This window comes from Armigeres subalbatus, chromosome 3, assembly GCF_024139115.2.
Source record: "Armigeres subalbatus isolate Guangzhou_Male chromosome 3, GZ_Asu_2, whole genome shotgun sequence".
In the NCBI taxonomy this organism is placed as follows: domain Eukaryota; kingdom Metazoa; phylum Arthropoda; class Insecta; order Diptera; family Culicidae; genus Armigeres; species Armigeres subalbatus.
The window spans coordinates 354,616,058-354,636,428 of NC_085141.1; the positions used below are offsets into that span (position 1 = coordinate 354,616,058).

Sequence of the window (20,371 nt, forward strand, 5' to 3'; positions counted from 1 at the left end):
CTCCGCTACCAATGGCAACGGCCTACGGCTAGTAAATTTTGCTGCTGCCAGAGGGATGGCCATCAGTAGCACCTACTTTACACGAAAGAACATCCGAAAGCACACCTGGAGACACCCCCCTAGCAGCACACATGTCCCACATAGGTTACTGCAACTCTTATGTGGCCATGTTTAGTCACAACCAAGTTGCTGCAACCATTTTTGTCAGACTTGTGTTGCTCGGGGCCAAATGGTGAAACTTGCAACCAGATAGACCATGTTCTGGTGGATGGGCGCCATTTCTCGGATGTTATCGATGTGCGGACGTTTAGAGGTCCGAATATTGACTCTAATCACTACCTCGTTGTCAGTAAAATTCGATCACGGTTGTCAACTGTATCGAACGATAGATCACAGCGAACGATGCGTTACAATATCCAGCGATTGTCGGCGGAAGGAGTATCGGCTGAGTACCGCCAGAAGCTCGACGAACGGATAAGTGCAATCAACGTTAGTGACAACATCAACGATCTATGGGAGTCGATCCATGGAGCGGTGAGCACAACAGCACGAGAAGTGGTAGGCACTGCACAGAGGCGACCCATGACGGGTTGGTTGGATGTGGAGTGTCAGAGAGTGACAGACGAGAAGAACGTTGCCAGAAGCCGGATGTTAGTGTCGGGTACCCGATCGAATAGAGATCGGTACAAGGAAGCAAGAGCAGCCGAAAAACGGGAAAAAGGAAGAAAAGGAGGAGGAAGAAAAAAGAGTACGAAGAACAAGTTATTAGTGAGGCGCAGGAAAAAATGGAGCAGAACGATATGCGGAGGTTCTATGAGTCTGTCAATGGCGTGCGGAGAAAGACAGCGCCATCTCCCGTCATGTGCAACGACCAGCAAGGGAATTTGCTGACAGATCAAACAAAAGATATTTTAGTTACTAGATAAAGATTGTCGCTACTGTTCCCTTTGTTCTGCTGTCCGAAACATGTGTGGTACATACCTGTCAAATCGCATGGATTTTCCTTCTTTGACATTTAGCTCCCCTATCCTCGCCAGCAAAAGATGTTCCGGACAGCGACGACAGCGACAATCTTTATCTAGTAACTAAAATATCTTTTGATCAAACTGAAGTGGCTACCAGGTGGAAGCAACACTTTGTTGAATGGAGGAAGTGACGGTGCATCGGTGAACAGAATAAATATTAGCGACGATGAACAAGCTGTGGAGTCACCTACACTAGATGAGGTTAAAAAAGCTGTTAAAGAGCTGAAAAACAATAAGGCTGCGGGGAAGGACCAGCTCCCGGCTGAACTTCTTAAACATGGCAATGAAGAGCTTTATGAAGTTCTGCACCATATTATGTAGAAAAAATGGGAAGACGAGGAAATGCCTGCTAGCTGGTTGGACGGCCTCATTTGCCCTCTCTTCAAGAAAGGGCACAGACTGGAGTGCGCCAATTACCGAGGAATAACCCTCCTTAATTCGGCGTACAAAATTATGTCCCGTATTCTGTTTTCAACAGATTGAGACCGCTTGAAGAGTTCTTCGTCGACGGATACCAAGCAGGTTTTCGTGAGGGCCGATCAACGACGGATCAAATGTTTACCCTGAGACAAATCCTTGATCCTAAATCCTAAATTCCGGGAGTACAACTTGCAGACACATCATCTGTTTATTGATTTCAAGGCGGCGTACGATTCAGTGAAACTGAATGAATTATGGCAATTTCTGCTTGAACATGGTTTTCCGGCGAAACTGATACGGCTGATTCGTATAACTTTGGACGGATCGAAATCAAGTGTAAGGGTTGCGGATGAAATATCGACGTCATTTGTTACCTTAGATGGATTAAAGCAGGGTGATGCACTCTCGAATCTACTGTTCAATATAGCGCTCGAGGGAGCGATTAGGAGAGCTGGTGTGCAAAGAAGCGGTACCATTATCACAAAATCGCGTATGCTCCTGGGATTTGCGGACGATATCGATATTATCGAAATTAATCGCCGTGCCGTGGAAGAGGCTTTTGTGCCTTTTAAGAGGGAGACAGCGAGTATTGGACTCACGATCAATACCAGCAAAACGAAGTACGTGGTCGCTGGCAATCAACATGGGTGGTGGTGGTGGTAGCGAAATGGAGCTGGATGGTGAAAAATTTGAAGTGGTAGAAGAATTTGTGTATCTTGGAACATTAGTGACGTGCGATAATGATGTTACCCGCGAGGTGAAAAGGCGTATTGCAGCTGCAAATAGGGCTTATTACGGACTTCGTAACCAGCTTAAGTCCCGTAGTCTGCAAACGAAAACAAAACTCGCGCTGTACACTACTCTGATTCTTCCGGTGGCTTTATTCGGCCATGAGACATGGACGTTAAAGGAGGCTGATCGGAGAGCTCTCGGAGTGTTTGAGCGTAAGGTGCTGCGAACAATACTCGGCGGTAAACAGGAGAACGGTATCTGGCGGCGTCGCATGAATCACGAATTGTAGAAGGTGTATAAAGGGCTGGATATATTATTAAGCTTATACAACACGGCAGACTACGGTGGGCTGGTCACGTTGTTCGTATGCCGGAAGAACGTCAAGCGAAGATAATATTTAGTAGAGAACCCGGAAGAGGCCGCGGGCTTCGTGGAAGGCCGCGTACACGATGGCTTTTTGCAGTTGAAGAGGACCTGAGGGCGCTCAATGTTCAGGGCGACTGGAAGCGATTGGCCCAGGATCGAGTCCAGTGGAGAAGGATACTCCATTCGGCGTAGGTTCATCGAAAAGCTGTAGCCCATCAAGTATCAAGTAAGTACTTCAACAAAAAGTTTAGTTTGACAGCGCACATAATCAGAGACCGAAGCGAGCACACGCGTATTATTTCTTTCTGCGAGCGAACAAAAAAATCTCGTAAACAGTGGTTTGTGTTTCTAATTTTTGTCATTTCTTATGTGCGATAACCAGGGAATCAATATTCGAGCAACGCATATCAAAATACTCTTTGTCATCGACAGAGTTTGTTACTGACAAACGCACTTCGCAACAAGCCTTTGTCAGAACCCGAACACAATGTGACAAGAATCATTTCCATTGCATGCTCTGATATTTCCGAAAATACGATGCTATTTTCGTAATCAGAGTTAGATTCTCGAATATTTCCATAATAAAGCCTGTCCACGTTAAATTTCGTACAGTTAGACAATGTTCAATTGATTTGTTGCCTTTTCATCAATTTGGACGAGAGCTAAGACATGCTGAAAGCAGTAGTAAAGCGAAGAGACAGTGGTTGGTAAAAATGTTTAAAAATCACTTTAGAAGATGGGTGTCCGAAATTTAACGTGGACAGGCTTTAGCAGAAACTTCGATATCATAAAACCGAAATTTGCTGTAAAGATAATGCAAAATAACGGTATGAAAAGTTAGTAACAAAATTGTCTTCTTTTTTGTTTCTGACAAAAAAAAATCGGATCTTTGTCATTATTTTCTCCGACAAAAACAAAGCTTTGTCATTGATTCTCTTTTGTCGCTTGTTTCACAAGCGCATCCAAGAAAAATTCATTCCCTGGCGATAACCGAAGCAAAACATTGCAAAGAGGTGATTTTTGTACTTGTGTTTTGGTAAATTAAGTGTAAAACAAACCTTTTATAAAAGGCTCATCGTGTTATATAACAATCGACTCAGCTCAACAAACTGAGCACATATCTGTCTGTCCGTATGTATGTGTGTGAAAAGTGAGAAGTAAGAAGTAAGTAGCGAGAAGTGTAAAGTGAGAAGCGAAAAGTGAAAAGTGAGAAATGAGAAGTGAAATGAGAGAAGTAAGCGAGAAGGAAGTGGGAAGTGTGAAATAAGGAAGAAATTAGAAGATAGGAGTGAGAAGTGAGAAATGAGAATTGAGAAGTGAGAATTAACAAATAAATAGCGAGAACTGATAAGTGAAATGTGAGAAGAGAGCTAGGAAGAAGTAAGCGAGGAAGAAGTGACGAGCGAGAAATAAGAAATGAGAAATGAAAAGAGAGAAGTGAGAGCTAAGAAGCAAGTAGCGAGAAGTGTGAAGTGATAAGTGAGAAGCGAAAAGTGAGAAATGAGAAGTGAAAAGTGAGCGACAAGAAAGTGAGAAGTGAGATGTGAAAAGTGTGAATCGAAAAATGAAAGGTGAGAAATGAGAAGTGAAATATTATAAGTGGGCGAGGAGGAAGTGAGAAATGAGAAAAAAGAAAAGAAGAGTGAGAAGCGAAAAATGGAAAATAAGAAGTGCAAAATAAGAATTGAGAACTAAGAAGTAAGTAGCAAGAAGTGTGAAGTGAAAATTGAAAAGTGAGAAGAGAAATGTAATAAATAAGCGAGGATTGAAATGAGAAGTAAAATGTGAGAAGTGAGCGAGGAGGAAGTGAGAAATGAGAAGCGAGATGTGATAAAGGCGGATTCTAGAAGAAAAAATCAAGAAGGAAAAAAAGGAATAAGAAAGAAAGAGGAAGAAAGAAGGATGAATAAAGAAGAAACAAGAAAAAGGAAAAGAACTAAATAAGGAATAAGAATACAGGAAGAAGAAAGAAAAAAGAGGAAAAGGGAAGAAACAAGATCCATAAAAAAATGATTCGCCAATTTTTCCCATTGTCATTATCATTCGATTCTCTCGCAACAAGTTGCATTGAAGGCATTCTTGATCACTAATGAATTTCATAATTATTACGCATTCCAAATGTTGCAGTCGCAACGAAAGAGAGACAATTTTCCGTTTTCTTAACGTGTATTTCAGCCAACGTTAAAAAATCCCTATTGGCGAGAAATAGTTATAGGGAAATTACTATTATTTATGTTTCACATAGTGAATCTCTTATTTGCTAAGATTTAGGAGTGATACTATCCCGTTTCATCATTTTAGTTGTAATTTAAGAGAAAATTGATAAACTTACGTTTAGTGCCTCGATTGTGTTCGTTTTCCTTATTCGTTTAGCTTATAGATCGGTGATGGGAATGCTGTTCTAAATGTGTTTGTCTTAGGTTTAGCTAATTTTGCGCATGTTACCGTAGTTTCAAAGATAGTATTGTCATTTTAAAGTTCACCTTCATTGTGACGTTCTAGCGAGGCGACGCGTCGATAACTCACATCAAGGTTGCTTAACTGTAGTTTTGTATATAGTGTCGGTTGAATGTGTGGTGCACCGCAACGATTGTTGCGACACTCCCCCCACTGCCGTAATCTGGAAAAGTGGCGTAACAGCCATTTTACAACATGCATGATTTCCATTTTTCTGTTAAAGAGCTCGATGAGTAGTACTCGTTAACACCATTTTTGGAAAATGGCGTATACGTCACTTTTTCAGATTACGGCAGACCAGTACTCGAAGTCGCTGGTTCGACGTACTTGCAGTTGCGACATCCAATACCGCAAGCTTCACGGCTGGTCTCTCCAGCAGTCCAGTTGATGTCCTCACTAGAGCTCGACGAACCTGTCCATCCTTGGATTGGATGGCGCGAACCACGCGGCCTCTCGGCCAGCAGTTCCTAGGCAAAGTTTCGTTCACGATAACGACGATGTCTCCTTCCGCTAAAGGTTTTACACCACTGAACCATTTGGACCTTCGGGTCAAAGTTGGCAGGTATTCGGAAACCCAACGCCGCCAAAATCTATTGACATAGACCTGCGACAACTTCCATGTATGCTTCAGATAGCTGCTGTTGTCATACGCGATCGGGGGCTTAGAACCATCTGACGACCCGAGCAGAAAGTGATTCGGAGTTAGGGACTGACTGTGCTCATCGTCTAGCGGCAGTTCAGTCGGCTCCGTCAACATATTCCTTAGTAGTTCGTCGGTGGGTGTGCGCGTGAGTTGGGTGTGTTTCAGGGCCTTCTTCACGGACTGGACTAGTCGTTCCCAGGCTCCGCCAAAGTGCGGAGAAGCGGGCGGGTTGAACGACCACTTAGTGTCGCTGGTGACAAAATGTTCCATCAGCTTGTCTTGGTTTACGTGCTGCAACGCTTTCTTTAACTCCCGACTGGCTCCGATGAAGTTCGTACCACGATCACTGATAATTTCTACAGGAGAACCTCGTCTGGCAATGAAGTTACGGATGGCGATGATACGATACGATGAGTCTGTCGTGAGGCTATAGGCTAATTCGATGTGAACTGCACGTATAGTGAGGCAAGTGATCAACACTCCCCAACGTTTCTCGGTCTTCCGATTCCAATGTAGGAGAACGGGCAGCAAAAAGCTTTCAACCGTGCGGGTGGAAGGGCGGACATTTCTGGGGCAGCTGGCATAGCCTGACGATTTTTACAGAGCTGGCATCTATTGCTCACACGATTATAAGTTGAGGCATGTAGAATTTTCGTCTAATTTCGTTGGCTGCAGTCTGGTGATTCATATGGCAGTACCGTTGATGGAACCTGGCTATAATCAGGTCCGTAATTGTGTGGTGCTTGGGTAGAAGTATTGGATGTTTCATAACCTCTTCTACCACTTTGCAGGCGTCTATACGACCCTTCATACGCAGCAATCCATCTCCATCCATGAACGGACTAAGTTTGTACAATACGCTACTCTTTGGCAACTTCGTACTCCATGGTGAACGCTTTGGCTCTTTCAATAGATCGATTTCAGAGGCGAACTCGGCGTCCTGTACTATCTTCAGAATCATTAGTTCTGCTTCATGCTACTCTTTCTGCGTTAGTGTACCGGTGACGATGGGCTCCTTCGCCAGTCTCTTGCGCAGATTAGTCGGAAACCTTTGTACGTATGCCACATGACGCAGAATGTGTTTCCAGCTTGAAAAGTGTTCCCACTGAAATAGTGCTGGTTGTGCAAAGTGATGAAGCACCCGCGGACGCAATTCTTCAATGGTTTCTCCAAAGTCCGACGTATGGGCTGGCCACAGTTCTCTCGTCTTCCACAGAAAATCCGGGCCACAAAACCATCGGCTTGTAGGTGACAAATCCGGTAACTTTTGCCACTTTGTAGCGTCATCAGCGACATTCAATTTGGTTGTAATCCAGCTCCACTCCTTCGGCTCAGAAAGATCCAGCATTTCACTTATGCGTGCTCCAACGAACTGGCTGTATTTTTGGTGATCGGAATTGATCCAGCAGAGAACATCGCGAGAATCTGACCAGAAAAATCTTTGTGCAGGTTTCAGCTTGTGTGTTTCCATGACGTAGTGCGCCAAACGAGCGCCGATTACCGCCGCTTGAAGCTCTAGCTTAGGGATTGACACGAGCCACAATGGAGCTACACGTGTCTTCGCGCCAACAAGCGCGCATTCCACTGTGCCGTTTTCTTCAAATCGCAGATTCGCAACCGCCGCAAATCCGTTTTCTGAGGCATCCACGAAAACATGAAGTTGTATCACGTTCCGCTCCTCAACGCTGGTCTTCATTCGGTAACACCTTGGTATGCAAACGTTCTTCACCTGTGGAAGAACTCGCTGCCACTTCTCCCACTTCTCGAGCTCCTGAGTCTTCATCTGGTCTGAAAGCTTCTAGCATTAATAAATGTTCTTTTTTCATCAATTCATGGGCATTTTACTTTCTACTTTTCCATGCCCAATCGCACGACAGATAAAAGCGAACACTGTCTTCAACAAAATGGCTTGGCCCTATCAGGGAAAAATAACCGAAATGGGTGAACAAGGCCTTACGACAAGATCGAACGTCATGAACACGGAATTAGGAAAAATAAAATATTAGGTAGCGGTATATTGGCAGCGGATTGTACAGTTCCAAAAACAAGATTTTTATTCAAATGAATCCGAAAACTTGCCGGGATACCCCCTAGGCCATCCAAATTATCCTTGAGTTCAGAACTTGACATCTACAACTGCAGAAAAGCTTTTATTCGTTACTTAAAGTTTATTTGTGTAATCAACAGTGTTCATTACATCTTATAGAAGGTGAGAACCCTAGTAACATTTTGTTTTATGCTGGTTTTATAACACTCTTGAAGAGTAAATTATGGGCTTCAAGATATAAAACTTAAAATGTTACTTGGGAACAAAGCCGTAATGTAGTTCTGGGACATTCTAGGTTATCCAAACTATTCATGAGTTCGGGACTTGGGATCTACATCTAGCTTAAGAGGTTTTTCCGGTATTCTAAGCTTCGATATGCATTCAATTATATCCATTACTCCTCCTGGGAGGTCAGCTGATATCGTAAGATAGTTTTGAGATATTCTGGGTAATCCAAACTGTTCTTGAGTTCGTGACTTGCGATTAACAGTTGACAGTAGTTGTATTCCTTATACATAATTTTTATACGTGTTTAACCACACCCATTGCATCTTCTGGAAGTAGAACATACATCGCCAGATAGTTTAGAAGTTCTGGCTCATCCAAATTATCCTTGATGTGCAATCAACAGTTGTAGCAGTGGTTTATTCATTACTCAAACTTCTGATACGTATTCAACTATATAAATTGCGTCTCCTGGAAATCAAAACTATACTTTTATCCGGAACTTAAAATCTACAGTTGCAAAGAAACATTTTCACAAAGTATGTATGTGGAGCTTTTGGTGACCTTTTCGGCAATAGAAAGCTATTATAGAGCCAGTATGGAGCATGGGTGCACTGTGACAGTGTTATAATGCTTACGGTTACCTAGGAAATCTATTGTTGTGGCTTTAGATCGCAAGTTCTGATTTCCCAAAATCATCTAACCATGTCCCTTAATCTTTAGGAATGTGCTATGGGTATGGTTGAATACAAATCTAAGCTTAGAGCAACGAGAAAAGTTAGTCTTCCCGGTCTTCTGGAATATGTTATGGACATGGTTGAATACGTATCCAAGATTCTATTGTAGCAAAATATTAGTGTAATGGCTGTAGATCTTAAGCTCTGAACTCAAGGACGGTTTGGATGACCCAAGATATCCCAAATTTATCTGACCATGTATTTTGATTTTCAGGAATATATTATGGATATGGTTGAATACATATCCAAGCTTGGAGTGACGAACAAAGCTAACATGGTAACTGTAGATCGCAAGTTCTGGACTCAAGGATTGTTTGGATGATCTAGCACATCCAAAAAAAATATGTTTCCTTGTGTTGTCATTTCTCCATTTTAATCACGAAAACAAATGGAATATATCAAATGTACTGGGTAATACCGCTTAGAATTATTTGGGCCTGAAAGAATGAAATGGTTGCCCACAACATGGACACATTTGGATTCCAGGGGACATGTCCCTCAAAATTTGTCAAAAGAAAAACAGGGTACCTTTAGTTTATTTCCTTCAGCGTAAAACAGTGGCGTATTAAATAATTCGCCAACAGCCAGAGCTGGAAAACTATACAACAGTTCTGCCTGCTTGTTAACAGCGCTAAAAATAAGATTCCATTCTAAATTATTATAATATCATTTTTGAAACATAGAACAAAACAAAAAATTGGCGCAACTCAGCTAAGAAAAGGCCCTGCTTGTTTCCACTTTTACCCCTAGCAATAAACAAACGCAACCCCGTTTGATGCTCGCAGTGCTATAAAAAATGTATTCGGGATCGGCATCAACCGGAGCGGCCGGCTACTCTAAACCGCACACGAGCTACCCAGAACCGGACCAACACAGTCGGGGGACGTATGAAGCGCTCGTTTCGTTGGTCGGCTGTATAGTTTTATGAATGGGTGTTTGAACTTAGAAATATTCAAGGTTACAGGAAGACACGTACCTACCCGTTCGGTGACTTAGGGCACGGGAGAAGCTTGTGGGAACCGATTTGCGCGCCAACGACGGGAGAGAGAGTGAGTAACCGCAAACTATCGCCGCGTCAGGGCACGTTGTTGTGTTTACAAACTGGGATCATCGCAAACACACCTTGTTGTGTGCTGGTGGCGCGACTGTGCGAGGTAACGATCGAGACAGAGCCAAACGGACTTTACTTTGTTTACGTGTTTGAAACGTGTATGTAACAGAAGTACCGCAGCACATGCTGGAATTGGATGACTTTATGATAGAGCGTGCGCCCGAATGTTTGATTCGGTTACAATGTTGTTGCCACGAAATATGACACATTCTGCGGCTGTAAATATCTAATCTGCCCCACGAGGTGACACTTGATGGGCAGAGGACTTATGGCGCAGGAAATCTGCTGCTTCAATGTAATGGACGGAGATAACGTTCAGTAATAGGTGTAAAATATTGTTTTGTTTTGAACAGGAATATAGAAGTTAGAATCACGTTTGTTGATCATTTGTTTTCGTTTACAAGACTCAATAATCTTGTACCTATTGTTTGATTGACAGCAATAATCCTATCAAGTGTTTATTTTCTATTAACATGCAAGCATGGGTTCTAGTGTAGTTCATATTATCGAATTTTTCAATTTTGAGAGACTCTATTTTTGTGTTGCCAACACTTTTCAGCTGTAACATCATTCATAAAAGAACATAATAGTGCTGTCCAATGAGCAGCTCGAAGTAGCTCGAAGTTCGTCCCATCCCTCTCATGCCCATTTGTTAACAAAAAAGAACGAGAAGGACGGGAACAACTTCGAGCTGCTCATTGGACAGCATTAATATTATTGGATTACTGTCTTGGATTATTATTGGATATAGCAACCAATCAAAAACAAACAATTGTATGCCTATGGCAGGCATGTGATTCTAATGGATTTCTGAATGTTCTACATGTTACCAAAATGAATCACACTGTCCGTCATCCCTGATACTGTCTTTCCCCTTTCAAAAATTTACATTTCGGCCACTGCCCTCATATTTTCGTAAAGTCGTTAAACTTGCCCCGTGCGTTAAGTTTCTTTCAACTCCGATGAACTGTTGAGTCATCGTCCGATATCTACCAACCCAACATTTCCTACACAATCGCAATCACAGACACAACGAAAGAACAAATTTGGAGATAAAAAATCGTTTCAGTTCTAAGGTAGGAGTGGATAGAAAAATTTCGCGTGACATGTTGGCTGTTTAATTCACAAAATATCAATTTTCGTTTGTCACTTGATAATTAGAGCGTGTATACATTCCAGTTATCGAAAATTATTAAACACTTGCTAATTACCTATAAAATATCACTGAATCATGAAAGTCACATTAAATTTCATTCATCCGTTTTTCCGTATTACTTGTCCAAATTCTATCAATATTTTTATTTCATTTTATATGTTTCAAGATAACGGATAATCCATTGATTATTTATATTAAGCAACTCACGCCAACAAATCAGCGCAAGAATTTGATATACTCGAATTATTTAAATAAATTGAACTAGTATACCTTTCTTTCGAATTTGATATGCAGCAACACGTAAATATAATAACATTTCTATGTAGTTAGCATAGTTTAAGCATGAACCATATTATTAGATTTGAAATTCAGAGATCCACGCGCATCTCAACGCGCTCAAGATTTAGAGCAGAGGGCCTGCATAATTTTTGAAATATTGTTGGATTATGTTGGCTTACGAATCAACTGTTTACATGTTATAACTTTTCTACAACAGAAAATAATTACGCTATTGGCTCACAGAAATAAGAACAAAGAGATAAATAAACTTCATAACAGCATTCTTTTTCTGCGTTTTGTGTACTTGTTTTGTAAAATCATGAAGTTTAGTATGCAAGTAGAGCGTACTTGTTTTCATTTAGTACTAGCAGACCCGACGAACTTCGTTTCGCCTAAAACTGATTTATTCTATGATTAGCTCTCGAGTTATGTAGAAATTTATGGTTGATTTGTATGGGAGCCCCCCTTTCCAAAGAGGGGAGGGGTCTCAAAGCATCTTAAGAACCTTCCCCGGCCCCAAAAACCTCTACATTCAAATTTTCACGCCGATCGGTTCAGTAGTTTCCGAGTCTATAAGGGTCAGACAGACAGAAATTCATTTTTATGTATATAAAAAAAATTTGTATGGGAGCCCCCCTTTCCAAAGAGGGGAGGGGTCTCAAAGCATCTTAAGAACCTTCCCCGGCCCCAAAAACCTCTACATTCAAATTTTCACGCCGATCGGTTCAGTAGTTTCCGAGTCTATAAGGGTCAGACAGACAGAAATTCATTTTTATGTATATAAAAATAAAAATAGAATAGAAGAAGAAGAAGAAGATATCAAAATCGAATAATTCAAGTTTGTCGTAACTACACGTAAATAAAAGTACAATTTGAATGTTGAACCATAAGTCATGTATTGAATCTTTACTACAGTATGATTTCACAAGCCGACGATTCATTCAGTGATTCTCAATCTTTTTTACACCAGCGTCCCTTTAGAAAAAAATCGAATTGCTGCAGAAACATATGATTGTCAATTGCTTCCAAGGTGTCGAAGCGCATTTCACAGTTCGATAAAACAGTGAAGTCTTAATCGAACCCGCTTCTAGAGAATTGAAACTCCTTGAGCATGAGCGTAAGCCCACGATTGATAATTCCTTATTACCAATCAGTGTTGGTAAAAACTCAAAATCTCAAAACTCATGGATGATTCAAATCAAGCGTGAGTTGAAACGCACCCAACTCCGCACCTAAAAACTCATGGATGAGTTGAATCATCCATTTGAATCATCGTAGGTTTTCTTTTGTTCTTCTTCGTTAAAAACAATGAATTGACGTTTGTCGCATAAAATATTTGACACTCTTTTATGTATAAACAATAGATTGCCCCCAAATTGATTTCAAATGCCTTTTCAAACCAAAATGATTTTTTTGGAAAATGAGTGAAATTATGCGTTTCAAGCGTGATGCGTTCCTTTAAAATCGCAGACGATTTCGTTCGCACGAGAGCGCTCGTTGATTGAGATTTATGAGTGATTTTACCAACACTGTTACCAATGATATTAGTGTATTACTTCCAAGCGAAGTTAAACGATTTACAATGCTATGGAAATGCTTACATCATCTTCCAAACTTAGACGTACATGTTCATGATAGGATTGTAAAAGTATAGATTTGATAATTCCGTTAGGATACGGCAGGCATGAAGAATGTGTTATAGAAGTCGATTTGAAAGCGAGCGGAGGGCAATATTTGTGATGGTATAAATCTTACGACCTTCCTTCTGCCAAACTCCCGTATGAAGGGGGAGGGACCCTAGCAGCACACATGTTCCACTTAGATTACTACAACTCGTATGTGACCAGATTTAGTCATAAATAAGTTGCTGCAACCGATTCTATCTGGCATGTGCTGCTCGGGGAAGAATATCAGTGTTTTTTGTTTTGTTTATGGATCCTGTACACTTCCGGTGGTACAAAGTGCCGACTTGAAAGATCTCCATCCTGAGCGTTCCCCAGCTATCGCTTTAACCTGTTGCCAGGTTAGATTTCGGTCGACTTCTTTTATTTCTTTATTGAGGCTTCGCCGCCATGAGCCTCTGGATCTGCCTCTGCTGCGATGTCCCGCTGGGTTCCAGTCTAATGCTTGTTTACAGATTTCGTTTCCGCCCCTACGTAGAGTGTGGCCGACCCAGCCCCACTTCCGATCCCGAATTTCTGTTGCTATCGGCCTCTGGTGACAACGACGATGGAGCTCGTTGTTTGAGATCCAGTTGTGAGGCCACCAGGCCCGAATTATATACCGCAGGCATCTGTTAATGAACACCTGCAGCCGTTGAGTGTTCTCCACCGATACACACCATGTTTCGCTAGCGTATAACAGCACAGATTTCACGTTACAGTTGAAAATTCGTATTTTGGTGCGTTCACTTATCTGCTTGTTTTTTTCAGATATTTCTTAAACTCGCAAAGGCAGCCCTTGCTTTCGTGATCCGTGCGCCTATGTTGATCTTGGTACCGCCGTCTGACGCCATTTGGCTACCAAGATATTGGAAGCTTTCAACATTCTCCACTGGTTGCCCGGCTACTGTGAAACTGGAAGGAGTCACCGTGTTTACATCCAACGATTTGGTTTTGTTGACGTTGATGACTAAACCTGCCGAGGAGGAGCGTTCGGCAAGGTCGTTGAGCTTACTCTGCATATCAGAGCGCCGTTGCACGAGGAGTGCAAAGTCATCAGCCAATTCGAAGTCGTTTAGGTGCTCCATGGTTATAGGCTGCCATAACAGCCCGCGGTTTGGTTCACGGTCAATCGCATCTACCAGAATCTCGTTAATTATGATGAGGAACAGTAACGGTGATAGAATACATCCTTGCCTCACACCAGCTACGACCCGGATAGGGTCGGACAAGACCCCATTGTGCAGGACTGTACACGAAAAGGCCTCGTACTGTGCTTCGATGAGCCCGATGATTTTCTCAGGAACCCCCTTGCGTCTCAAAGCGCCCCACATATTCTCGTGATTGAGACAGTCGAAAGCTTTTTCGTAGACAATGAATACCAAGTAAAGGGACTCTTGGAATTCGTTGACCTGCTCCAAAATGATGCGGAGCGTGACAATATGGTCCACACAGGATCTTCCGGCACGGAATCCGGCTTGCTGCCGCCGGAGAGTCGCATCGATCTTTTCCTGAATCAAGGGCTAGGATAATTTTGCACAGAACTTTGAGAACGGTACACAGCAACATAATGCCTCGCCAGTTATCGCATACAATCAGGTCACCCTTTTTGGGCACCTTCACTAAGATACGTTGCATTCAGTCGACCGGAAAAGTAGCGTTGTCCCAGATATTACGAAATAAACGATGCAGTAGTTGAGCGGATGTCATGGGGTCAGCTTTGAGCATCTCGGCTGATATGCGGTCGACCCCTGGGGCTTTATTCGATTTCATGCTTTGGATGGCTTTTTGAATCTCTAGCAGTGATGGAGCTTCGGTATTGACGCGTGTTATACGTCGGATCCTAGGCAGATCATGCCGAGGTGGTGATGGCCTGGCTGGCACTTGAAAAAGTTGTTCGAAGTGGTCGAACCAGCGTTTTAGCTTTAGTTGGGTCGGTCAATAACTGATCATTCGCGTCTTTCACAAGCACCGTTGCATTCATCTTCGCCCCGCTTAAGCGTTGTCAGATATCGTAGAGGAGGCGAATGTCCCCGGTTGCGGCGGCTCTCTCTCCTTCGTCGGCCAGAGAGTCTGTCCACGCTCGCTTATCCCGTCGACATGAGCGTTTTACTTTCTTCTCAAGAGCCGCGTATCGTTGACGGGCTAAGACTTTGGCTCCTCTAGTTTTCGATCGCTCTATCGCGGCTTTGGCTTCTCTTCGCTCCTCTATCTTCCTCCAGGTCTCATCGGTGATCCATTGTTTTCTCTGGGTGCGTAGTTCGCCCAGATTGTTCTCGCTGGTGGCGATGAAGGCATTCTTGATGGCGGTCCATTGGTCTTCCACGCTGCCACCTTCCGGAATATCTGCAACACGCGTCTCCAGTTCATCAACGAAGGACCTTTTCACCGTGGCATCTTCCAGTCGGAGTGTGTTGAATCGTCGTCCAACTCTTTCCTCCTGCCGACGAATCCGCGCAATGCGCAGGCGTATTTCGCCGATGAGAAGGTGATGATCAGACGCGATATCGGTACTACGTTTATTCCGTACATCAAGAAGGCTCCGTTTCCATTTTCGGCTGATGCAGATGAGGTCGATTTGATTTTCTGTAAAGCCGTCACGGGAGACCCACGTGACCTTGTGAACCGGTCGATGAGGGAAGAGCGATCCCCCGATCACCATGTCGTTATTACCACAAAATTCTGCGAACAGCTCTCCGTTTTCGCTCATTTCACCGAGACCATGGCGTCCCATAATGAGCTTATGGTTCGAGCTGTCGGATCCGATCTTCGCATTGAAGTCGCCCAAACAGATCTTGATATCACCCTTCGGAATTCTATCTACGACGGCATTGAGTTGACTGTAGAAGTTCTCTTTGTCTTGCAGATCGGCAGCATCGGTTGGCGCATAACATTGGATTGTAGTAAGGTTTCGGACCCGTGTTCTAAATCTGGCAACGATTATCCTTTCACTTATAGGTTCCTACTTCATAAGCGCAGAGTGTGCCTGAGCGCTTAGTAGGAAGCCAACTCCGCGATGCCGGGGAGCGTGTTCACCTCGTAAACCAGAGTATAGCAGAACTTGTCCCGAATATCAGTGTGGAAGCTGATATATATCGACTGGCCAAAGGAAGGTGCCAGTGGAGATATAGTTACAGCCAAAATTCCACTGACGCATGCATCTACAGTGACATCAACAGCAGCGTATCGGTTGATCATCATTTTTAGGCTATTTGCTCGATCAGCAAATATCCTTATTAAATAGGACCGGACAGTCAGTTACTGATTGTCGGTCGGTAAACGTAGTTAGTTCTTAATAAATCGCCTGCTTTGAGCAATGAGCATGCTTACAGCGGCACACTAGGAGTTAACTTTCTGAAATCAGAGTGTATGTAATTAAGAGTGGCGACATGTGCCGCATTTGACAGATCTCCTGCTCGTTTGTATGCATTTTCTTCGAAGCATCCAGAGCTGGCTATTTTTGTTCCATCCAGCAGGCTTGTCACCTTCTGTTGTCGACGGATTCCTCGTCGTCGGACCTATCTTGGGTGCTTGGGTGTTCCCAATGTATCCTTCTTTTCCATGGTTTGCACGATAAAATCATCATTCCTTCGATAATTTATGATGTCGCTGAATGACTAAAAGCTTTAAATTCAGGATTTACAATGGCGTTATCGACTGGTTTTGCTTCACTTATTCAAATTTTAGCTTTCTCAGTCTGTTGATTTAAGAACGATTATTTGTATACGTTCCTGCCGTTTCGGCCGATTGGTTTTGGCCTTTCTCAAGGGTCGTAAGGTCTATCCGCATCTTACGATAGACGATAGACCTGACGACCCTTAAGAAAGGCCAAAACCAATTGGTCGAAACGTCGGGAACGTATACAAATAATCGTTCTTAAATCAACAAACTGAGAAAGCCAAAATTTGAATAAGTTCAGAATTTACTACCATAGTCTTAAAATTGAGATAAAGTGAACAAATCAAAACAAAATATTCTATATTCAGCTTATAGAACGAATAAAAATATTGTTAAAAAATGCATCGTTGGTAAAAAATTTGTTTTATCTCTATTATGATTCTCTAAATTGAATTAAGATTAATAATTTATGTTGCACCATATGCTTTTAATTTTTAAAATGATTTCCTTAGGAATCCTGGTATCTTAAACTAGACTAAATTTGCTGCTGAATACTATAAACTTCGCCTAAACTTGCATTCTTTTTATTGCCAAAATTTGAAAAACAAAATCAACATTAATTTTTCCACTCAACGCAAGCTGTGAAAAAAGGACTCGAAACAAATAGAAAAACAAAAAAAATGAGTTCGTGGTTATATTTGTTTGATAAGTTATCTTATTTTCTTGGTTGATCCATATTTTTTTGTTTCGAAATTTATATTTTTATTACTATAAAAAAATATTTCTAACGAATGTCTATTTTTGCGCTTATTAAACTCAGTCAAGACAACTTTGGCCATCTTAGACAACACGACTTCAGTGTGAACCGACTATCATCCGATTTGTCAAATGCATCTTGCTAGTCCAATGTTCACGTTTTACATTGTGAAATAACTTGTTGAAAAAAGATAAAAGTGGATTAACGTGTACGAAATGCCTCGCAAGTATGTTCCGCGGCTGTGTGCAAGAAATTATGCCAACTACACGCAGGAAGCACTAGCTTCGGCATTGAAATCTGTAAAGCAAAACCGAATGTCAATCCGGCAAGCGTCCAAGCATTACAAAATTTCCTTCGGCACGCTGAATAACAGATGTAAAAATTTGCATACGAAGAGCGCCGGAACTCCAACCGTGCTATCGAGTGCCCAGGAGAAGGAGCTCAGCGAGGTGATAAAAGTTGCTGGTGAATGGGGTTACCCTCTCCCCCCGGGTCGAGTGGCAATATTGGTGAAAAAATTCCTCGATGACAACCTCATGAAAACCAGGTTTGTTGACAATCGCCCCGGTCCAGATTGGATTGCGTCCTTTATGAAGCGAACCAACTTGGCAGCCCGTTGCACTCAAAACATTAAAAGGGCTCGTGCTAAGGTGTGCCCTAGAACTGTAAAAGAATATTTTGACAACCTGGCCCGGACGCTCCATGGCATTCCGAAGGAAAATATCATAAACTACGATGAGACAAACTTTACGGACGATCCTGGAAGCCGAAGAGTGATATGTAGAAGAGGACAGAAGCACGTCGAACGCGTCTTAGACCACTCAAAATCATCATATTCCGTCATGTTCGCTGGCACTGCAGATGGAAAAACGCTTTCAACGTACGTAGTGTATGCAGCTCTTCATCTCTATCCAACATGGGTTCAAGGAGGACCTAAAGGTAGCCGCTACAAGCGAACGAAGTCAGGTTAGATACATCAGTCTTTTTTATATTTAACACAAGTATTTAATCAGCTTTTTCCTTCAGGATGGTTCGATGAACGGACGTATGAGGACTGGATTTTGACAGTTGCTCTTCCGTACTGCAAGAAGATACCGAATGATAAGCCACGAGTGTTGATTGGAGACAATGTTGCGTCCCACATGTCTATTCGAGCCATCAAAAGCTGCATGGAGAACAACATAAAGTTCGTGTTCCTGCCGCCCAACTCTACCCACCTATGTCAGCCATTGGATGTGGCGTATTTTGGGCCGCTGAAAAAGGCATGGAGGAGTACGTTGGAACAATGGAAGAGTAGAAATAAGGGTTGTGTCCCGAAACATATTTTTCCACGATTGTTGAAAGAAACTTTGGAGTCTATCAGTGCTACCTCTGAGAATAACATGAAAGCAGGATTTAAGGCGGCTGGCATTCATCCGCTAAACAGGTATGCTGTGCTAAAACGAATTCCTGGAGGAAATGATGAAGAACCAAAGCCCAGCACCAATAACTCGTTCTCGGAGCAGCTGGTGAAGATACTCAAAGAAGAACGATTCGGAGAAAAAGATCAACGACAGATCCCCAAGAAGCGACGTCTGTTTGATGTAACGCCTGGTACCAGCGTTTCAGAGCAACAGCTGATTGCAGCCACAAAAACGATGGAAGTAGATGGTCAAAATAAAAAGGCTTCCGGAACAATCAAACAGGAACCTGGACAGAAAGTAGCACGGAAAATTTCCAAAAAGTGTCATCTAGTGGATGTTCAACCGGATGAGAACGAAAATACAATACCGTTGCTAATCAAACAGGAACCTAACATTCGGACTTCCAAAAAGCGTCGTTTGAATAATGTGCAACTCGATGGTATAGAAAATATCACACACCGGACAATTAAGAAAGAGCCTGCTCAGCATCAAGAGGAAAAACAAGCTACCAGGTTGAAGAAAGGGAAAGTGACGAAAGCGTCCGTCAGAAATAAAATTCGGATTTGAAATCAGTTTTTTTTAATTGGAAATTGGTGACTGTTATTCAATTTTGCGAAAAACCATCAAAACACCACTATTGTTTGAATCATTTAAATATTACAATGAATTGCTTTGGTTTTCAAGCTTATTATTTTTGTTGAATAAACTCCAACGCTGTGCGTAAACTAAATTGAAAGATTTGTTTTTTATGAGGAAATATTTCTGTATTCTATATTTACCTAGACAAACCTAGAAATAAAAACGGGTTTTAAAGCGATATTATTGGTTTAGTTAGTTCTTTTGATGTTTCATATACAACAACTCGCTTTAAGAGACGTTTTTCATGCTTTCCCAATTTGTTTTTTTGTAGATAATGATCGAAACGAATGATGATCAAAGTTACCCCAAATTAAAATATTTCAAAACTTGACAAAAAGTATTTTACAAACAAGTTTAAAATTATCAAATAATCGAGCTCAACGGCCTAATACTTTCTACACGTGCCAGTACTTGTTTTAAAAATTTGAAAAGTGTCATGGTTTCACTTACGGAGGAAATATTCAAAAAATAATTTAAAAAATGATCAATGTTACCCCGGATTACGGTACCAAAAACTTTTTTCACAATCCCTGAAGAATTCCCGTGGGGATCTATTAAGGACACCTGGAATACAAGGAGGAATCTTCAATAAGGGATTTCCTTCAGAGCCTTATCATTTCGAAGATTTTTATCCTAATCCTAGAAGCAGATACCTATCGGTATTTTCATTCGGAATCTTTGGGGGATTTCATTCAGAACTCTGAATGATTCCATTCAAATTATCTGGAAGAGTTCAGAATATCTGGGGATTCTGTATCTAATGTATGGGGTTACGTTGGGAATCTCAGGGAGATGGAATCCCCTGTAGTACCGACAGAATTCCGTTCTAGATCTAAGGAAGATTCCATCTCCAGAAGATTCCTATAAGATTATTTGGAGGATTCCTCTCGCAACCCCTGATAGAATTCTTTTTGGAATCTATGGAGGGTTACTCTCGGAATCTTCAGAGGATTGCAATAGGAATCTTTAAAGGATTTTTTTTCGAAATCTGAAGAATGGAGGAGGGAGGGCTTTCCGGCGGGATTCCGAAGACGGGTGGTTTTCCGGCGAAGCCGTAATGCTTTCTGGTGCGATGTCGGGTACGGCTATAATTCG

General features: G+C 42.1%; 3 protein-coding genes across 3 annotated transcripts in view; 1 reads left to right on the top strand and 2 right to left on the bottom strand.

Annotated features, from left to right (window-relative positions):
• The window catches only part of LOC134226108 (xaa-Pro dipeptidase), a 445,683-nt gene that overhangs the window by 412,345 nt on the left and 12,967 nt on the right, over positions 1-20,371 (bottom strand). The gene's annotated exons all lie outside the window — the stretch shown is intronic.
• On the bottom strand, positions 5,275-6,604 carry LOC134222821 (uncharacterized). The gene is made up of 2 exons (XM_062701971.1): positions 6,267-6,604; positions 5,275-6,220 (listed from the first exon to the last, which is right to left on the bottom strand). Exons 1-2 carry the CDS (start codon positions 6,602-6,604, stop codon positions 5,275-5,277), a joined length of 1,284 nt encoding a protein of 427 aa, XP_062557955.1.
• LOC134223253 (uncharacterized) lies at positions 17,449-19,379 on the top strand. Its single transcript, XM_062702399.1, has 2 exons — positions 17,449-18,200; positions 18,261-19,379. The coding sequence occupies exons 1-2, from the start codon at positions 17,450-17,452 to the stop codon at positions 19,202-19,204; spliced, it is 1,695 nt and encodes a 564-aa protein (XP_062558383.1). The 5' UTR covers position 17,449; the 3' UTR covers positions 19,205-19,379.